At 32.1% G+C, this 19883-nt stretch overlaps 2 protein-coding genes and 1 long non-coding RNA gene across 7 annotated transcripts; 2 read left to right on the top strand and 1 right to left on the bottom strand.

Annotated features, from left to right (window-relative positions):
• The first annotated feature begins 793 nt into the window (after positions 1-793).
• On the top strand, positions 794-11865 carry LOC107889574 (secoisolariciresinol dehydrogenase). Its single transcript, XM_016814048.2, has 2 exons — positions 794-982; positions 10738-11865. Exons 1-2 carry the CDS (start codon positions 942-944, stop codon positions 11528-11530), a joined length of 834 nt encoding a protein of 277 aa, XP_016669537.1. The 5' UTR covers positions 794-941; the 3' UTR covers positions 11531-11865.
• Positions 11866-13600: 1735 nt separating this feature from the next.
• LOC107889575 (putative pentatricopeptide repeat-containing protein At1g12700, mitochondrial) lies at positions 13601-19611 on the top strand. Of its 5 annotated transcripts, XR_001681787.2 has the most exons (3): positions 13612-13872; positions 13963-14047; positions 14588-14779. XR_001681787.2 is itself a non-coding variant. In XM_016814049.2 (2 exons), the coding sequence occupies exons 1-2, from the start codon at positions 13830-13832 to the stop codon at positions 19600-19602; spliced, it is 483 nt and encodes a 160-aa protein (XP_016669538.1). In that variant the 5' UTR covers positions 13601-13829; the 3' UTR covers positions 19603-19611. The 5 variants fall into 5 exon arrangements, 1 of the variants encoding a protein (XP_016669538.1); XR_001681785.2 differs by lacking the exon at positions 13963-14047 and having other exon boundaries at positions 13601-13872; positions 14588-14911; XR_001681784.2 differs by having other exon boundaries at positions 13601-13872; positions 13963-14779.
• Positions 15078-18364, bottom strand: LOC121206175 (uncharacterized). The gene is made up of 3 exons (XR_005901191.1): positions 18321-18364; positions 17224-17309; positions 15078-15362 (listed from the first exon to the last, which is right to left on the bottom strand). It is a non-coding gene; the product is annotated as an uncharacterized lncRNA (long non-coding RNA).
• Positions 19612-19883: the final 272 nt, after the last annotated feature.

Here is a 19883-nt window from a genome sequence, read left to right as displayed (position 1 = left end):
GAATTACACTTTACTTTCAAAGCTTTGACAAACTGTTAAGTGATGATGTGATCGTTAACGTAAAAAAATTATCACATGGTGGCTAACATGATGACTTAATTGTTTTTTTAATTATTTTATGAAAGTTTTTTTAGCATTTAAGCCTAACAATTATTAAAATATCATAAAAAAACTTTAGAAAATTATAAAATATTAAATATTATGAAAATATTGTAGAAATTACAGAAACATTATTAAAAAATTTATAAAAACTTATAGAAAATTATATAAGGCAACTGAGTCTTAACTCGATTGGTATCGACATTGTTGCCAGTATAGACGGACGTGGATTTGAGCACATTGCAATTTATTTATCCTCCTATTTAAAGGTTGGGAAGGGACTATTGGTACTTCTATACATTGAATAAAAAAATAGAAAATAATTTAAATAATAATTAAAAATATAAAAATTATTATAAATTAAAGAAAAACAAAACTAAAAAAATTAAATTACTAAATTTATAAATGTTGAGGGTTAAATTTTTTTATAATTAATATTAAATTTACATAATATATAAATATAAAAAATTAAAGTTATTATTATGACAATTTTAAACTGCCATTACTAACGAGCTGGTGACGAATACAACAAAATAAAATAGTTAAAAAAATGAAAGAAATTTACTTCACTACTAATGTAGCCTACCTCTATTTTTATTGATAACGTAATTAATTTTAATTATTTTAAAAAAATCTTTTTCTTTTTCTTTTCATTTAAGCCAAAGGCCTGAAGTAGAAAAAAAAAAAGAAAAATCTTAGCTGTCGTGACAGTCCCTGTCTTCGAATACGGCCATACTCAATTATTAAAAAAAGAAAAAGACCTTATTTTATTAACAAGTGCATCTGTTGTTCTCTTCCGATCCCAAACCGCTTTTGAAGCAGAAAAGTCATTATAGGAAAGCATGGCAGCTGCTTCATCTTTCATCTCACTACTCACAAAGAGGTGCCTTTCTCTTTGTTTCTTTCATTTTTAATTATAGTTGTTTGAAATATTCTTTCTCTTTAAAATATACAGACACAGATAGATGGTTATCTTTGTTCCTTCAGTTGTGTTTGGCCAAAAGCTCCATTTCTTAGTTTACGAAGATTAATTTCCCATTTGTGGGGCGGCGCCTGATACGACCAAAAGCACTTTGTAGTTAGCAATACAGCATTAGTTTCACTCATATACATATGTGTAATTTCTGGATTCCACTGTTACAGCACTCATATCTTTGCTTAATACTATAGCATGTATAATTCCGGAAAACTCAATACATGGCGTCGGATTAATAATCTTAAGCTTCACTTATAGTACTCATTTTCTCCCATTTATAACTTAATTATTTGGGTCGGAATTATCATCTGGAATAGATTCTCTTTCTTATTATTATGTAGAAAAGGATAGCCTGCAGTCAAGGTTCTTTTCCTTCTCTTTTTTTTTTTTGGTTAAACAAATAGGAATTGTGTCGGTGTTTTGAATCCAGAGAGGAAAGAACAAGAAAACTTAGCAGATGAAATAAGCTGTTTGTATATTTATCACCGTGTTTCATTCCAAAAATTACAATATAAAGGTGAAAATGGTTACAAATAATCAACTAATCCCACTAAACATCTTGGAAAAAAAACGATAAAACTTGTACACAAAACTAATTAGGTAAAATCAGTACCTAAAAATATCATTTCAATACTAACTCTGCATATTTCAACAAGTTAACATTAACAAACAAATTATATAAAAAACATCAATTTCACCACATGTGAACCTTGCTCGCACTTCATTTGGGGGTTCACCAAAATACTTAAGAGCTCGCACTTTGATGAGCTCTCATCTTTGATGAATTTGCGTCTTTGTTTGAGCTCGCAGCTTTCAAAGAGCTCGCAACTTTGTTTGAGCTTACAGCTTTCGATGAGCTCACAACTCTGGATGAGCTCGTAGCTTCAAGTGAACTCGCATATTCAAATAAGCTTGCAAGTGTAAAGCTCACAGACTTAAATGAGCTCGCAGGTGTGCGATCTGAGTTCGCCATTACATGGATGGCCACTTCGCACGCTCCTCCTTGGCCGTAATGCTGTGAACTCCTATATCATGTCTTAGCCTCTTGAACCTCAACCTTCCAAGAGGTTTTTTTGAGAATATCAGTAGGTTGATCATCTGAACTGCAATAAACTAGCTTCACTTCATTTGATTGTCGACCTCTCTAACAAAGTGGTATTTTATTTTGAAGTGTTTTTCCTTGCCATGGAAGATAGGGTTCTTTGCAATTGCAATAGCAAGTTGATTGTCACAATGTATCTTTGTTGCTTCCACTTGCTCAAAATTTAAATCAGACATCAATTTCCTTAGCCAAAGTGCTTGGCTTACAGCTTTAGCTGTTGCAATGTACTCAGTTGATTGTGTAACAGTCTTTTACTTCCTTGAACTCCAACTGAATACACTCGATCCCAAAGTGAAGAAATACCCTAAAGTGCTCTTCATATCTTCAACAGAACCAGCCCAATCACTGTTTGTGAAACCAATCAACTTCAGCTAATTCTGCTTCACATATTTAATTCCATAACCCAGGGTTCTTTTGATGTACTCTAGAATCCTTTTTACTACGTTGAAATAAATCACATTACAACAATGCATAAATCTCAAAAGCAAACTAACAACAAACATAATATCTGGCCTCGATGCTGTCAAATAAAGCAAACGTCCTATAAGACTCCTATATTTTCTTTTATCAACTCTTTCAAAAACACTCTAGCTTGAGAGTTTTTCACCTTGTGCAATAGAATTGTCTACTTGCTTGCAGTTTTCCATACAAAATCTATTCAAGATCTTTAAGGCAAAGCTTTTTTGACAAATGAAAATTCTTGATCTAACTGAAACATTTCTAGACCAAGAAAAAAGGTCCTATCTCCAAGATCAGACATTTCAAATTCAGCTCGCATCTGTTTCTTGAACTCTATTAGCAGGTTTCCACCACTTTTAGTCACCAGCAGATCATCAACATACAGAGACACTATCAGCGAGGTCTTCTTCCCTTATTTCCTTATATACAAAGTGGGTTCGCTGATGCTCCTCTCAAATCCCAAACTCAAATCATGCTTGTCAACTCTATCATACCCAGCCTGCAAAGCCTCTTTCAGGTAATATAAAGCCTTCTTAAGCTTGAATACCTTTTACTCATCACCATCAGCTACAAATCCTTGTGGTTGTTCAACATAAACTTCCTCCTTCAAGATGCCATTGAGGAATGTTGACTTTAGATCAAGCTGATATATCTTCCACCCTTTCTAAGCTATCATAGTCAATAGTAGTCTAATAGTGTCCAATCTAGCTATCGGTGCAAAGGTTTCAGCATAGTTAACACCATATTATTGACTAGATCCCTTTGCAACTAGCTTGACTTTGAGTCTGTTTACTGAACCATCAACTTTTAACTTGGTTTTGTAAACCCATTTCACCCCAATAACCTTCTTGCGAACTGGTCTATCAACCAACTCGCAAGTTTCATTCTTCTTGATCATGGCTATCTCAGCTTCCATAGCTTCTTTCCAACCATTATCCTTTGCTGCTTCTTCATAGCTAACATCACATCTTTTATATATTTTAGAAATATGCCTAGTGCCTTTGATTGGTAAGTCACTGAGACAATCATCATCATAGTTTTAAGCTTCATCAGGTTGCACATCCAACTTAGTTTGACTTTGTTCAACCATCTCAGCTTCTATAGCTTCCTAATTCCAAAGAGCTTCTTTATCAAACTTGACATCCCTACTCTTAAACACTTTACTGGTAAAAGGATCAAAGATCCTATACCCCTTCTTACAATTGTTATAACCAACAAATATGTCTGGTTGTGCTATTTTTTCCAGCTTATTCCTCTAAATAGCAGGAATAAGTGTATAACACAAGCAACCAAAGATCTTCAAGTGTGACATTGAAGGCTTGAATCCAAACCATCTATCAAAAGGTGTCATGTCTTTCATAGCTCTTAGTAGTAATTTGTTGAGTAGATAAACAGAGGTGCTCATATCTTCAGCCCATAACTTGTTTGGAAGCATCTTTCCAAACAATAAATATCTTGACATATTCATCATTGTTCTATTCTTCCTTTCACATACACCATTTTGTTGAGGAGTGTATGTGTTTGTCAGTTGATGCTCAATTCCAACATCTTCACAAAAATTTTGAAACTTTTCAGAAGTATACTCAGTCCCATTGTCAGACTTGAGTATTCTAAGCTTGCAACAAGCTTGGTTTTCAACAGCAACCTTGAACTTCCAAAAAACCTCAGCAACTTTAGACTTGGCTTTCAAAAAATACACCCAACAGTTTCTAGTTTAGTTATCAATAAACAGAATGAAATACCTGTTATTGCTGAGTGAAATAGTCTTCATTGGTCCACATATATCAGTGTGAATTAGATGTAGCTTCTCAGTAGCTCACCATGCTTTCTTGACAAGAAATGAGAGCCTTGCTTGCTTCCCAAATTGACATACCTTGTACACTACATTTTGCTCAACAACTTCAAACATGTTCTCAACCAAAACATGCTTATACAACATATCAAGCAACCTAGAATTGACATGCCCCAATCTCTTTTGCCACAAGTTAGAACCATCAGCTAAACTGGATTAAGCTTTAAAGGTAACTAAGTTTCAGTTTAAAACAAAGCTCTTATCATTCATTTTAACTGACATAAGATCATGACTAGTTGAATCAGATAAACACATTTATTCTTTTAAAAAACAACAGAATAATTCTTCTCAAACTGACCAACACTGAGCAAGTTCTAATCTATATCAAGTATATAAAGAACATTAGTAATAACTTTTGTACCTGTAGGATTGCTAACCTGGACATCTCCATTTCCCTTAGCTTCAATGATCTTGCCATTTCCAATTCTGATTCTTGAACTGAAGGATCAGTCAATCCTCTTAAGCATGCTTCCATTTGAAACCATATGATTTGAGTAGCCACTGTCAATCAACCAGTTTTTCTTGACTTTATTGTTAATTGCGAAGCATAAATTAGTGAATACGAGCTCTTTGCTTGATTTTCATCAACAGCTTGAGCCTAATTGGTTTGCTGTTGTTGCTGCTGCCCTTTGTTTTTGCAAACTTTTTCAATATGGCCAAATTGTTTGCAGTTTCTACATTGCACATTAGGTTTAAACCAACAAAATTTCTCTAAATAACCTATCTTTTTGCAACGAGAGCACAATGGATACTTTTTCTTCTCGCAATCTCTTTTTGGCCTTTCTTTTCTTTCATTCCATTTCTTCTTGTCTTTATTGCTTGAAGAACATGGACTCTCATTGTTTCTTTCTTGGAAAGCACCTTCAGCATGCCCTTCTTTTCTGCTTGATCTTCTTTTTTCCTGTACATATAGAGCATTTATGAGCTCTGACAGAGAGATTGTTAAGTCTCTCGAGTCCTCCAAGGATGAAATCTTGGACTCATACTTCTCAAGCAATGTTGTAATAAACTTTTCAACAATTCTCCTATGACTGAACTTATTACCAAGCAACCTTATGTTGTTAACAATAGATATGATCCTATCTACATACTGTTTGATTGTTTCGGTTTCCTTCATCTCTAGGTTTTCAAAATTTCACCTCATGTTCAAAAGTTGTTGCTGCATTGTCTTCTCAGTCCCTTGGAACCCTCTTTCAGTTTGTCCCAGGCTTGTTTAAGTGTCTCACAAACCATAATTCTTGTGAAAATAACATTAGACACACCATTTTGAAGGCATGATAACCTTGAGTTTCTTAGCAGTCTCATTACTATGCTGTCTGATTTGAGCTATTGTTTGATTAGCTTTCAAGGGTGTTGGCTCTTTATTTGTTTCAACAACTTCCCATAAGTCATATGCCTAAAGATATGTCTTCATCTTCACTACCCAGATGTGGTAGTTTTCATCAGCAAAAATAGGAGGTGGAGGTGGTGTGAAGCTTCCAGATGACATGGTGACACTAACAAGATGCAATCAACTTCTTCTTTCACAACAAGGAATACACAAAAAAGGCCCTCAAAGACTTAGGCTCTTGATACCAATTGTTGGTGTTTTGGATCCAGAAAGAAAGAAAGAATAAGAAAACTTAGCAGATGGAATAAACTGCTTGTATATTCATCATCATTTTTCAATCCAAAAATTACAATATAAAGGTAAAAATGGTTACAAGTAATCAACTAATCCCACTAAACATCATGAGAAAGCAAAGATAAAACGTGTACACAACTGATTATGTAATGACCCAAATTTTTACAGTTATAAAAAAAGTACATTTTCGGGTCTCCGTTTCTAAAAAAATAGATTTTTAAATATTTATTAAAAATATTTACGAAGTTAAGAGAGTGATTAATTAAAGTTTAATGAAGCAAATTAGCTTAAAGAAAGGATAATTAGATAAAAGGATTAAATTGAATGAAGTGTGAAAGTTTAATTATAGAATAAAGAAAATTAAAAGGACTAAATAAGTAAATAAACCAAAAAGAGTGCCAAGTGTATGGCAAAAATAAAATACAAGTATAATAAATATAATACACACATTTGTAATACATATATTTATTTGCTTATTATTTAAGTAAATATTAATGTATTTATTATTATTAAATTATTATTATATGATAAATAAATAAAAAAGTTGACAAATGTATGGTATGTATAGTGACATGTGTGATACTAATATGCATACATTTGTAAAATTTATGTATATTTACTTATTATATAAGTATATTATTAAATTATATATTATTATTAAGTAAAAGATATTTATATAATAAATAGATTAAAGAAAGACAAATGTAATAATATATGTGTATACAAATGTAAAATAGATATTGGATATTAAATAGATATTTTATTATAGCTATTATTAAGTTATTATAATATATATATATAAAGTAAAAGAAATAAAAAGAAAAAGAATAGAAAAAGAAAGAAAGGATGAAACGAGAGAGCAGGGGAAAGAAAGAAGGAAGGAAAAAAATAAAGAAGGAAAAAGGGAAAAATTGGGATTTCAAGGCTTGAAAGTTAAATAGGTAAGTCAATTTAGTCCTTTTTACTTAATTTTGATGTTTTGGAAGCTTTGGGACAAGGTTTTGATGAAATTAAGTGAATATTTTGAAAGTTATTAGATTTTTAAATATTTTTCATGTTGAATAAAAAGATGAATTAGGGGTTAGATTGATAGGAATTGAAGTTAGAAATGAAATAAGGATTGAATTGTAAATTAATTCATAAGTTTTATGTTGTAGGGACTAAATTGATAAAATTTCGAAATTAGGAAAATATGCTGGAAATTTAATAGTTAAGTATGAGTTTAGTTAAAAATTGAGTAGAAATAAAGTATTAATTAAGATAGAAAAGTAAGTGAATTTAGTTAGGATTAAATTGAAATTAAAAGTAGAAAATCAACATTTTGCACTAAGACTATTTTGGATAGCAGCAGTAGTCTAAGTTTGAAAAATCACCAAAAATTGTATAAATTTAATTAGAGGATTAATAAAACATGTAATTAAAGCTTATTGAGTCTAGTTTCTTATAGAAGAAACGGTGTAAGCAATTGAATTGTAAATTATGAGATATAATGAATTTTGTGAGACAAGGTCAGAATGAATTTGGGTTCCCCTGTTCTAACTTTGAAAAATCACAAAAAATTGAAGAAAAATAATTAGAGGCTTAAAGTTATATTTTTAGAATTCATAATGAGTTTATTTTCAGGAGAAATCAACAAAAATATTATCTGAGTTCTGTACTGTGAGATAATTAATTTTTAGTGAAGAAGGATCAGAACTGTCAGACAGCAGAATAGGGGTGAATTTAAAGAATAAACTGTACCTAATGGCTAAACTAAAAATTCTGAAAATTTTATGGTAAGAAGATATATGAGTCTAGTTTCAGGTAAAATTAACGGATATTAATTTGGAGTTCTGTAGCTCGAGTTATAAATAATTTAGTGAGTATGACACAAATGGACAACTTGAATATTCATAAAAGTAAATAATAAAAATTATAGATAATGTTACTTAGAAGTGTGTTATATACACTAAGGATGTGGAAAGGAGAGGAGGCGGAGGAAAAATATGTATGAATATTCATCTAGCATGGCTAATTTGCATGTTTTAGGCCCAGGGACTAAATTGAATAAAAGTAAAACTTTATGGGTAATTTTGTAAAAATTTCAGAAATGACCAAATTGCATGAAATGTATTATTTTATTATTTAAATCACAAAATTGAATGAAATTATTAATTTAGTTCAAGATCGGGGGAAAACATGTTTTAGGGATTAAATTGAAAAGTGTTGAAATTATGGAAAATTTTGATATTTTATAGAATTCATGGATTGTTATCAATATGTATGAGAATAATATCTAGAAATAAGGATTAAATTGCAAGAATTTTATTTTCCTGACCCTAAGGATGAAATCGTCATTAATTAAAAGTTTAGGGGCAAAATAGTAATTTTTCCTAGAGCATTAATTAAATGCATTAGAATATGAAATGAATGAAAATGATGATCAAATTTATTTATAAAGATCCGGACGACTCAAAAATGAGACTTGATCGTGGAAAATAAAAGATATCGGATTAATGAAATTATAAACACAAACAAGCAATGAGGTAAGTTTGTGTAACTTGAATTGTATTTTAAATACTTGAAATATGTGGTTTAAGTTTGTGTAACTTGAATTGTATTTTAAATACTTGAAATATGTGGTTATGTGATGAAAATATGATTTGAATGTTCAATTCATGATAATTGATGAAATATTACTAATACTCGATATAAATTGAAATAAAGCCCGGTTGAATGAAAGGAAAATTCGATAGATCTCTGAAAAGGAATTGACGGTAAAAAGGATCTAGCCCGGACGGGTGATCCTATTCTGATACAGCCCTCCCGAAGAATACGTGTAAAATGGATTTAGCCCGGACGGGTAATTCGAATTAGGGTCTGAATTTAGCCTGGACTGGTAATTCAGATCCAAGCTCATTAGAGTAATTGTCGTTGCAGGGGATTTAGCCTGGACTGGTAATCCCGACAATACTCTATGAGTTTATATTACAGGGGATTTAGTCTGGATTGGTAATCCCACTGTAAGGATGAGGTTCGCGGGAGTGTGCTCTCTGGTATGAAATGTGTAAGACCATGGTTGAAAGATACCATGGCAGCCTGATATGAAATGTGTAAGACCATGGTTGAAAGATACCATGGCAGCGTGACTTGAAATGAATAAGACCATGGTTGAAAGATACCATGGCAACATGGCAGAAAATGAGTAAGACCATAGTTGAAAGACACTATGGCATCATGTCAAAGATAAATAAGGCCATGGAAGAGAGATGCCAAGATATCTGTTGAACAACTAATATTCAGGTAATATGTACTAGATGAGAAATAGTTATATGAATTGGTTGTACAAAATGGTTGTGTGAAATGTTTACAGGAATTGGTCATATGGAAATATATGTACAAAATAGTTGTATGAAATAATTAAAAAGATAGATAAATGAAATATGTATAGATACATGGAATTTAATTTATGTTAAGTTTAATACGAACTATTACCAAAGTAAATATACATAAGATATAAGGAAATGATGATGCATGAAATATTGATATAACGAAATGAATGATATATGCTTATGAAGAAATAGTAAGAGAATAATATATTTTGTGACATGTACATATATAATTATCTTTGATATGTTGGTATAAGAAAATTATGTAAGTTGAGACTATTATTGAACTTAAGTGTGATATGTTGAGAAAATAGGTATATCATTGTTGAATTTATATGAAATATGTGCAAGTATATTAACAATGTTGTTGTATGACACTTAGACAAGTGCCAAGCTATTGATTGAATGGTAACTTGTTTAATTATAAGGAGCATTGAAATGGTAAGTACTTAGATGAAAATATAATTTAAGATTTTGCAAATTTTTTTTATAATCCCGATTTAATTCCGGTTGGTTTCTAATGTATGTTTGGGGCTTCGAGGGCCCAATAGAGAGACGTTATGATTATTTCTAAAATATGAATAATAAATGACTCAGAATTATCTAAAAATATTCAGTAAACTCCGGTAATGCCTCGTACCCTATTCCGGCAATGGATACGAGTAGGAGGTGTTACAGATTAGGTCAAACCAGTACCTAAAAACATCATTTCAATACTAACTCTACTTGTTTCAACAAGTTAACCTTAACCTTTAACAAATAGATTATCCAAAAAAAAACAATTTTACCACATGCAAACCTTGCTCGCACTTAATTTGGGGGTTTGCCAAAACACTTAATAGCTCGTACGTTGATGAGCTCGCGTCTTTGTTTGAGCTTGCAACTTTCAATGAACTTGCAACTTTAAAAGAGCTCACTCAAGTGAGCTAGCAAGTGTAAAGCTCATGGACTTAGATGAGCTCACACGTGTGCAATCTAAGTTCACCATTGCATGGATGGTCACTTCACAACAAATTGAAGTAAAACATGAAACCTAACAATACATAACTTCTTTTTTTGGTAAGACATGACTTTTTGTTTTTTTAAAGTACGAGAATAGAACAAGGGTTTGCATTATTGGAAATAAAATTCCGGATTTACTAATTGAAAACTTTTAAGGGTGTGTGACTGCATGAATCCAGGCTGAGATGGTGTAACAATAAACAAATACAGGAGTTTAATTCATGATATTACCATTCAACCATCGTTCATGTGCAGGCTGGAAGTGAAGGTAGCACTAATTACAGGAGGAGCTAGTGGTATTGGGAAATGCACTGCTAAAGTGTTTGCACAGCATGGAGCCAAAGTTGTAATTGCTGATATCCAAGATGATTTAGGTCATCGGGTTTGTGAGGACATAGGCCCTTCAAACTGTTCCTACGTGCATTGCAACGTCACTGATGAAGACCAAATAAAAAATGCTGTTGACAAAGCCGTCGCCACTCACGGAAAGTTGGACATCATGTTCAACAACGCCGGCATCGTTGATCCCAACAAGAGTCGCATAATGGACAACGACAAATCAGATTTCGAGCGTGTTCTTAGTGTTAACGTAACTGGCGTTTTCCTGGGGATTAAGCACGCAGCTAGGGTGATGGTTCCTTCTCGAAGTGGTAGCATAATTTCGACATCCAGCGTAAGCTCCCTGATCGGTGCTACCGCCACACATGCTTATTGTGCTTCAAAGCATGCAGTGCTAGGACTAACTAGGAATGCTGCAGTGGAGCTGGGGCAATTTGGGATCCGAGTGAACTGCTTGTCTCCCTACGCTCTGGCAACACCTTTAGCGACGGGATTCCTGGGAGGTAATGATGAGGAGCTGGAGAAAGCGATGAGTAAGTCAGCTAACCTAAAGGGTGTGTATCTTAAGGCCGAAGATATAGCAAATGCAGCACTCTACCCAGCAAGTGAGGAGGGAAGATATGTCAGTGGGCATAATCTGTTCATAGATGGGGGCTTTACTGTTGTCAATCCGTCGCTCCAAATGTTCCAATACCCTGACGGCTCTTGAGAACAATATTCTGCTCAGCAAATGCTTGTCCATCTTTTATAGATATAAATGACGATCATCCATGCATTAAAAATAATGGATAAATTCCTAAAAAATAATGATTGAATAAGAACTTAATTTAGAGTAATTTTGGGCTCTTGATACAAGTTTAATCATAGTTTATAAGCATATCTTGCTAAAAGTAGTTTCTCTACTATACTCTAATTTGTAGTTTGGTCCCTCTATTGGAAAAGTAAGCAAGCATATTGATGTATGTCAGAGGGACGATGCATCTGTTATATTTGAATGTTTCTTGGAAAAGTTTGAAGCAAAATTATTATTATTATTATTATTAATTATTCTATTTCAGTGACTGGCTCATATCAAACCTATATGGCCTTCTAACTGCTGGTGTATAATTGCCCATGTATGTTATGGAAATTTCAATCAAGTTTTTGAGTTCGGTATAGCACAGTAAGGTTTTATTATAATTAAGGTCAACATGACTAATGGAATTAAGATGGTTGATTTTGAAAAGATTTTTTTTAGGTGAGATTTTACTGTGCATGTAGTGCCTCAATTTTAATTTGGTTACCTTTAGTTTTTTTTAATGGTAAAATTTTAATTTAATTTAACAATAGCAATTAAATATATTTATTTAATTAAATTATGTTATTAGTTTTTTTTATGCGTGTGATCTTTTAGATTTAGTCTATATTATTCAATATGATTTTTTATATTTTTTTATACTTTTCAAATTTTGAAGTTTTAATCTTGATCCAAATGACAATCATTAAATTCATTAACAATTTTTTTGATATATAGTATATAAAAATAACAAGCAGATAAATATTACACATGATAAAATGTTTGCAGCATAAAATATAGAAAATAACAGGAAATTTTTTTTCATTAAAGGTATAGTTTTGTTACTAAGATAAAATCATAATCTAAAGTTACAAATAAGGACACCAAACATAAGGCGATAAAAGTGCCCAGACAGAATAAGCAAACTACACAATATGCAAATGTGTGAAACAGGAAACACCAAAAAAGGGAATAACCAGGAACAAAACGCATCAGCTTACTACCAAAGGAACATGTCGAGACAGTCCGACCTTAGCCAAGGCATTGGATAAGCCATTCGCTTCTCAAAAGATGTTAGTGAAAGTAACGCCGCCAATTTTCTCAACCAGATTTTCAATAAATTTGAATAATTCCCAGAATTTCCATGGCTGCAGTTTCGAAGCATCAATAAACCAGAGAATAGCAGTTGAGGGATCCCGTTCAATCAATAAACCATGAGATTCAAACATAGTAGCCTTGAGAAATAGCTTCAATGCCATTTTGATGGCTCTTAATTCAGCTTTGCAAACATCGAAAGTATTAGCGGCTGCAGAGAAGTGAGTAAGGGTATTCTTTGGATCGATGGTAGGTTTATTTGTGGTGAGTTTAAAAATAACGATAGTGGTAAAATTAATTAATGTAGTGATGAGATTAATTATTGTAATAGTGAAAATAGAAATAACGGTGGGCTGGGTGTTTGGACTCAAATGCTATTCTAGTAGTAAGGTGAGAATAAAAAATTATTATTATGGATATTAGACTAAAATGATTTATAATAGAAATTTTTAAAATTATTTTACTTTCATAAATTTATTAAAAATATGTGGATTTATAAATTCATTTAATAAAATATTAAAATTAAAATATTTAAAAATATTTATATTAAATAAAAATTAAAATCATATTCATTATAAAAAAAGTTTTATATTTATAAATAAAAAAACTTATATAATCATTATGTAATAGTTGTTTACTTTTTATAATTATTAAATTTACATTTATATTTTATTATATATTTAATATTTATATGAAATATTTTATTTAATAATTATTTAAATATTTTTTTACATATTAAATGGTCAATAATTTTAATAAATTTGTTAATAATTACTTGGAACAAATGAAAAATACTATAAAGAGACATTATATACACATGTTATTTGAAATAAAAATGAGTAAAAAATATATATTTGTAAAATGAGGGACCAGTATTTAGCTTCAGTAGAAAATTCAACCCTAACAGCATGTTTGGTTGGGGGCTTATGAATAGATTCCAGCCTAATTCGGCGGGCCACCACCAAACATTAGTTTGGTTGGCTGTAATAATATTACAGCCTGAATCTATTCAGGGTGTATTACAGGGAAAGACTGAATAGCCATTCTCTTCCCTCACCACTGAATAGCTATTCATTCCCGTGCAAACTAAAAAAAAAATTTGCCCTTTTCAATTTTTGCCCTCACCACTATCTAGAGAATGAAGAAGCACTACAACCATCATCTTCTCCCTCGGTTCACGGGTAAATTTTTTTTTTCAAGCTTAGCTCTTGTTTTTCCATTTTGTGTTAGTACCGGTGCCATTTGTGGTTTCATTTTCTCTCAAATTACAGTTCTTGTGTTAGTGCCGACGCCTTTTGTGGTTTAATTTTCAAGTTAAGCTCTTGTTTTTCCATTTTGCATAGATTCAAGATATGGGTAAGCTTCCTTCTTCTTTTATTCTTTGTTCAGTTGTTAATGGTGGAAGCCATCTTTCTAATTTCCACTCTTTTTCTTCTTCAAACAACATTGCTACCCACATCAAAGCCTTAAGTAAGAAACACATGCCTGTTAGAGGAAAGGGAAAAAAAGATTATCGCTATGCTTTAATTTTGTTCAATAAGATGATAGTCAAGTACCCAAAACCTTCAATTGTGTAATTTAATAAATTATTAGGAGCCAATTTTAGGATGAAACATTATGCCATTGTTGTTTCCATGCATAGACAGATCGATTTATTAGGCGTTTCCTGTAATTTTTATTCTTTGAACATCTTGATTAATTGCTTTTGTCAATTAGGTCGAATTGATTTTGGGTTTTCTGTTTTGGGGAAAATACTGAAGTTAGGTGTTATCCTAGTGCTGTAACTTTTTCAAATTTGATTAATGGGTTTTGTAAACAAAGTAAGATTTCTGAGGCCGTTAGTATATTCGATGAAATGACTGAAAGAGGGTATTAACCTCATTTGATTGTTTACAGTACAATACTTAAGGGGTTGTGTAAGAGCGGTAATACTGATAGAGCTGTTGGATTTCTAAGGCTGATGGAAGGCAGAGGTTTTGAACCCAATATTGTAGCATATAGTACCATCCTTGACTGTTTGTAAGAATGGGTTGTTAAAGGAGGCTCTTGATCTCTATCTGAAATAAAGGTTAAAGGCATTAAACCAAATATCATTACTTATAGTTGCTTAATTCATGGTATGTGTGATTTGGGCCAACAGGAAGAGGCTACAAGGCTTTTGAATGAAATGGTGGATAACAATATTTCACTTAATATTATCACATATACTATATTGATTGATGCACTTTGCAAGGAATGAATGATTTCTAAAGCTGTAGAGACCATTGACATGATGAGAAAGCAAGGCATTGAGTCTAGTGTTGTTACCTATGATGCATTATGTAACACCTCTATCCCGTAACCGTCGCCGGAATAGGACGAGGCGTTACCAGAAAATTCGGAAGCAGATCAAACAATAAAATTTTGAACTTTTTTTTTTCCTTTTTCGTGAATAAAGATTGTTCATTTAATTAAATTCTAAACACCAACAAAGATCAAACTTATAACTTATAAAAGTAGACTTCCAAAGGATGCCATATTCGCATGGCTTACAAACAATAGTTATGATATCATTTTACTATAATCTATCCTATACATGCCATAAACTAAATCCAAATCACAAGGTTTCCATAATAGTAGATAGTGTGATGAAGTGCTGACGATCCCCAAGCTGGTAATCAGAGTCCACAATCTATAAAACAAAGACAAAAGACAAACGGAGTAAGCTTACATAAGCTTAGTAAGTCTTAAGTAAAACGAGAATTTTGCAGAATTAAATTCAATTATCATTTATCACTCGATTCTTCTAATCAATGAAGTCAATCTAGAGCTCCATAACGAACTATAATTTCAATAATCACATCATTTAGTTACCACAAATTATTTCATGATAATGACCAAAATGGTCAAATATTTGTATGCTCACAAGGCACACTTAGCTCATAATTACACTCCAATCTAAATGCCTTTATTATAGTTTAATCGAATACATTCTTATGGCATAACACATTGGCTAAATGTATCATAATCACATGGACTGTGGTTACATTTACATTCATACACTTATTCACATATGCATCGCTTTGTATACTTTTGATCTAATCCGAATTGAAAATCACATACAAGCACCTGATACATACCTGGCCAACTTAATGTACTGAACATCTTTAACTGTCGTTTCATTACTAAGTCTCATCGTCTTAGACCTTGCAGAAACCCCGTTTAACAATATCAAGAGATCTCACCATCCCGTCAAATAGTTCAAACCTCATGCACGCATATATAGTTTATCTATTTCTTCCAAATTTGATTCACATAGTCTTTCGCATCTAGAAACCTCATATCTACTTCTAATTCAATCAATCAAACTAAAACATAATACTTTTACCACGTTTAGTTTCCATATTTAGAAGCACATAGTAATATCATAATCTATCATGAATAGATTCATAGAGTCACTACTCATTTAGCATAACATATACTCTTTCAATAATCATAATCACTTGCTCAAACGTACTCGTTTCATGCACATACATGAATAAATATATATAAAAAAACTTAATTCCTTATTTCATAATCGCATCAAAACTTTCGAGTATTTCAACGTGACATGTATTGAATTATAGTATGGGTACGCAAAGAACCAAACATAAACCTTATCACATATACGTAAGTTGACAAAATACAATCCTTCCCTTGCGTTTGTACATCTAGCCGAATACAATTTATTCTCAATTTATAAGGCCTTTTTGGCCGAATATGCACAATTACATATATAAATCTCAGCACATACTTTTGTTTACTTAAAGCTCATACTGTAACACCCCGTACCCGAGACCGTTTCCGGAGTCGAACACGAGGTGCTAACGGACTTAATTCCTTACTTAAACAGCTCATACAATTCATTTTTAAAATTTCCAGACGAGCTGGCTAACTGCATCACAGTCACTCTAAAAATCATATCTCGAGTTCCAAAACTCGAAATCCAATTCCGTAAATTTTTCCTGAAACTAGACTCATACATATATTTACTAATTTTTTTCTAGAATTTTTGGTCGGTCCAATTAGTACAGTTTATTAGTTAAAGTATCCCATGTTTCAGGGTTCGACTACTCTGACCTTCATGCATTACAACTTAGATATCTCCCTGTACAGGGCTTCAATACTTATGCCGTTTATTTATAATGAAACTAGACTCAAAAAGGAATCTGTACATATAAAGCATGACTTCTAATTATCTCTGGTTAATTTATGGTGAATTTCCAAAGTCAGAACAGGGGATCCAGACATAACTCTGGCCCTGTTTCACGAAAACTTAAACATCTCATAAAATACGGCTCATATGGTCGTTTCGTTTCTTTCATATGAAAATAGACTCATCAAGATTCGATTACATAATTTATTCATTATTTAATTCCATTTCTACTATTTTTAGTGACTTTTTCAAATTCACATCACTGCTGCTGTCAGCATCTATTTTAAGGTAAATTTTACCTATTTCATAGTTTTCCATTAATCAAAACTCAAAATAGGTTAATTACTTAGAGACTTACCTCGTATCTTTCTGAGTAGTTACGGGTCGGCTATTTCGTCACTTTAGCTTTCACCTTATCCGAAGTTGTCCCTATGTGCTCTTAAGCTTAATTGAGTAAATTAAGTATATCAACTTCATATACTTCACTTAATCAAAGCAAGAAATACAATTATCCTCACTATCTCACACATATACGTTCAGTCAATCATTACTATGTTACAAGTCAAGCCTAGCTTAGGCTAGATCGAACATATATAATCTTTTAACTCAATTTACGAATCAAGACATATTAGTTATCAAAGGTTGACTATGATACACATAGTGAGCTCCATTTTTTTAACTCACATTCGGCACATAAAAACATACACTAAATTTTCCACACAAGCTAGTATTTTAGCAATTAATATGACACAAGTTAAACCAAAAGTTTACAATAAAATTACAAGGTACATACATAGGGTCCATATACATGTTTATTTTAAAACACCACCCTTTAAACCCTCTAGCTCTACTTACAAAAGGCTCTCATAACTAAAATCCATAAGTAAGTCATCCAATTCCACCATTTCAATAAGTATTTTATACCAAATCTAATAACTAAATGTTATTAATGAGATTCATACCAAGACCGAATATTCATTAACAACCAAAGCATATATTCAACAATTTAACAATGTGTTTAACCTCCATGGCCGAATAGATCCTTTCTATTCCATTTAACTACCATAAATTTAAAATATTTAAATCAAGTTCATGAGTTTCTAATTTCATTACTTCAACCATTCAAAGCCTATCTAATTTCTCAAATAGATTTCTAATACAAGAATTAAGCCAACCTACTAACCTTAACACCCACATTCGGCAAGTGACCACACACACACTCTCATAACCGAATTTCCATACTACTAAAACCTCTATACACATATTCCCCTTATTCATCTTCGATTTAAGCTCCCAACTCATAAAACATAAGGAATAGAAATCATTTTCTAAGTTTCCTACCTTAACCGAATGCCCAAATCACCACAAGGATCAAAATTCACACATGGGCTCAATCAAAGACCTATCCATCAACTAAAATTTCATAAAATCTCAAAGAATTTACCTAAAACTTACCTTAATTAAGCAAGTAGAAGACCGAATGCCTAGCTTCTTCCCCCCCTTTTTTTTTCCTCCTTAGTTACAGCAATAAGAGAAAAACAAAGAGAAAAGTTTCTTTGTTTTTTTATCACCATTCTCTTTTTTTTTTATTTCATTCATGTTTTCAAATTATAAACTATTAAATATTATTTACTAAATATAATATACACGTAATGCCAAAATCATAACATCATTACCATCCACTAATGTTAAAAGTGGGCATTTGACATGCAAGTCCACAACTTTAGTAATTTAACATTTTAATCACTTGGACATTTGCCTATCATATTTTTAAAGCTTCTCAAATATGTCCTTTTTAGCTAATTTCACATCCAAATTACAAAATTAAAACATGAAATTTTTACACATACTTATTCACAAATAATAAGCATAGAATATAACAATTAATTATTTTTGTGACTCGATTTTGTGGTCCCAAAACCACTTTCCGACTAGGGTCAAATTAGGGGTGTCACACATTTGTTAATGGTCACTGCATACAGAACGAAATGGATAAAACTAGAAGAGTTTTACAGTTGATGATTGAAAAGGGTTGTGCACCTAATATAGTTACTTACAGCACGATGATCAATAGATATTGCAAAGGTAAATGGTTAGATGAAGCAATGGAACTCTTTCATGAAATATCTCAAAATAGACCCTTCTGAATATAGTCATACAAAACACTCTAATGCAAAGTATGTTTCAATTAGGGAGAGTTTCAACTGCATGTGAACTGTTTAGAAAGATACTTGCTTCTGGACAAGTTCCAAATCGAGTGACCTGTTTGATTTTGCTGGATGGCTTATTTAAAACAGGTAATCTCAAAGAGGCATTGAAATTTTTTCAAGCAATGCAAAACAGTGGGTTGGAACTTGATATTGTCTCATATACTATCCTAATTAATGGGTTGTGCAAAGCTGGGCATATTGAAGTTGCCAAGGAATTATTTCGTCAACTCTCAGACAGTGGTTTAAAACCGAATGTTTACAAATACGATGTAATGATTAATGGACTGTGTAAAGAGGGATTGCCAGATGAAGCATACAGGTTTTTTGGGAGCATGGGAGATAATGACTGTTCGCCTAATAGTTGCTGTTATAATGTAATGATTCGGGGGTTACTTCGAAACAACTATACCTCAAAGGCAATGCAACTTCTTATGAAAATGGTTGGCAAGGGCTTTTCTGCAGATGTATTCACTACCAACTTATTTATGGATCTCATCGTACATTCTAATAAATCAATCTTGCTTTGAAATGTTTCACAAATTGTGTAAAGATCATCACTTGTAAATGTGAATCAGTTTTTACATAACTATTGTATAGTTATAAAAGATTCTGGAAACTAGAATGAGTTTTAGTGTCTATTTTCAATATTGTTGATTTTGTTCTGACTTGCGTAGTAAGTGAGAATGGTAATATTAAGAAATTAGGGGAAAACCAATATTGCTTGTACAGCCCAATTTTGCCCTAATTCCATTACCCAATTTGCCTTGGCCCAATTCCAAACCCACCTAGACCTAGCCTAACCCGGAGC

Source organism: Gossypium hirsutum, chromosome A09 (assembly GCF_007990345.1).
Source record: "Gossypium hirsutum isolate 1008001.06 chromosome A09, Gossypium_hirsutum_v2.1, whole genome shotgun sequence".
In the NCBI taxonomy this organism is placed as follows: domain Eukaryota; kingdom Viridiplantae; phylum Streptophyta; class Magnoliopsida; order Malvales; family Malvaceae; genus Gossypium; species Gossypium hirsutum.
The sequence above is the reverse complement of the archived record's forward strand: the minus strand, read 5'-3'. Positions and strand labels throughout refer to the sequence as shown.

Bases quoted from the DNA above. Each gene is read 5' to 3' on its own strand.
- LOC107889575 (XM_016814049.2), top strand. From the start codon at position 13,830: ATGAAGAAGCACTACAACCATCATCTTCTCCCTCGGTTCACGG. The intron at 13,873-19,162 runs GTAAATTTTTTT...TATTTAAAACAG, and splicing joins TCTTCTCCCTCGGTTCACGG to GTAATCTCAAAGAGGCATTG.
- LOC107889574 (XM_016814048.2), top strand. From the start codon at position 942: ATGGCAGCTGCTTCATCTTTCATCTCACTACTCACAAAGAG. The intron at 983-10,737 runs GTGCCTTTCTCT...GTTCATGTGCAG, and splicing joins ATCTCACTACTCACAAAGAG to GCTGGAAGTGAAGGTAGCAC.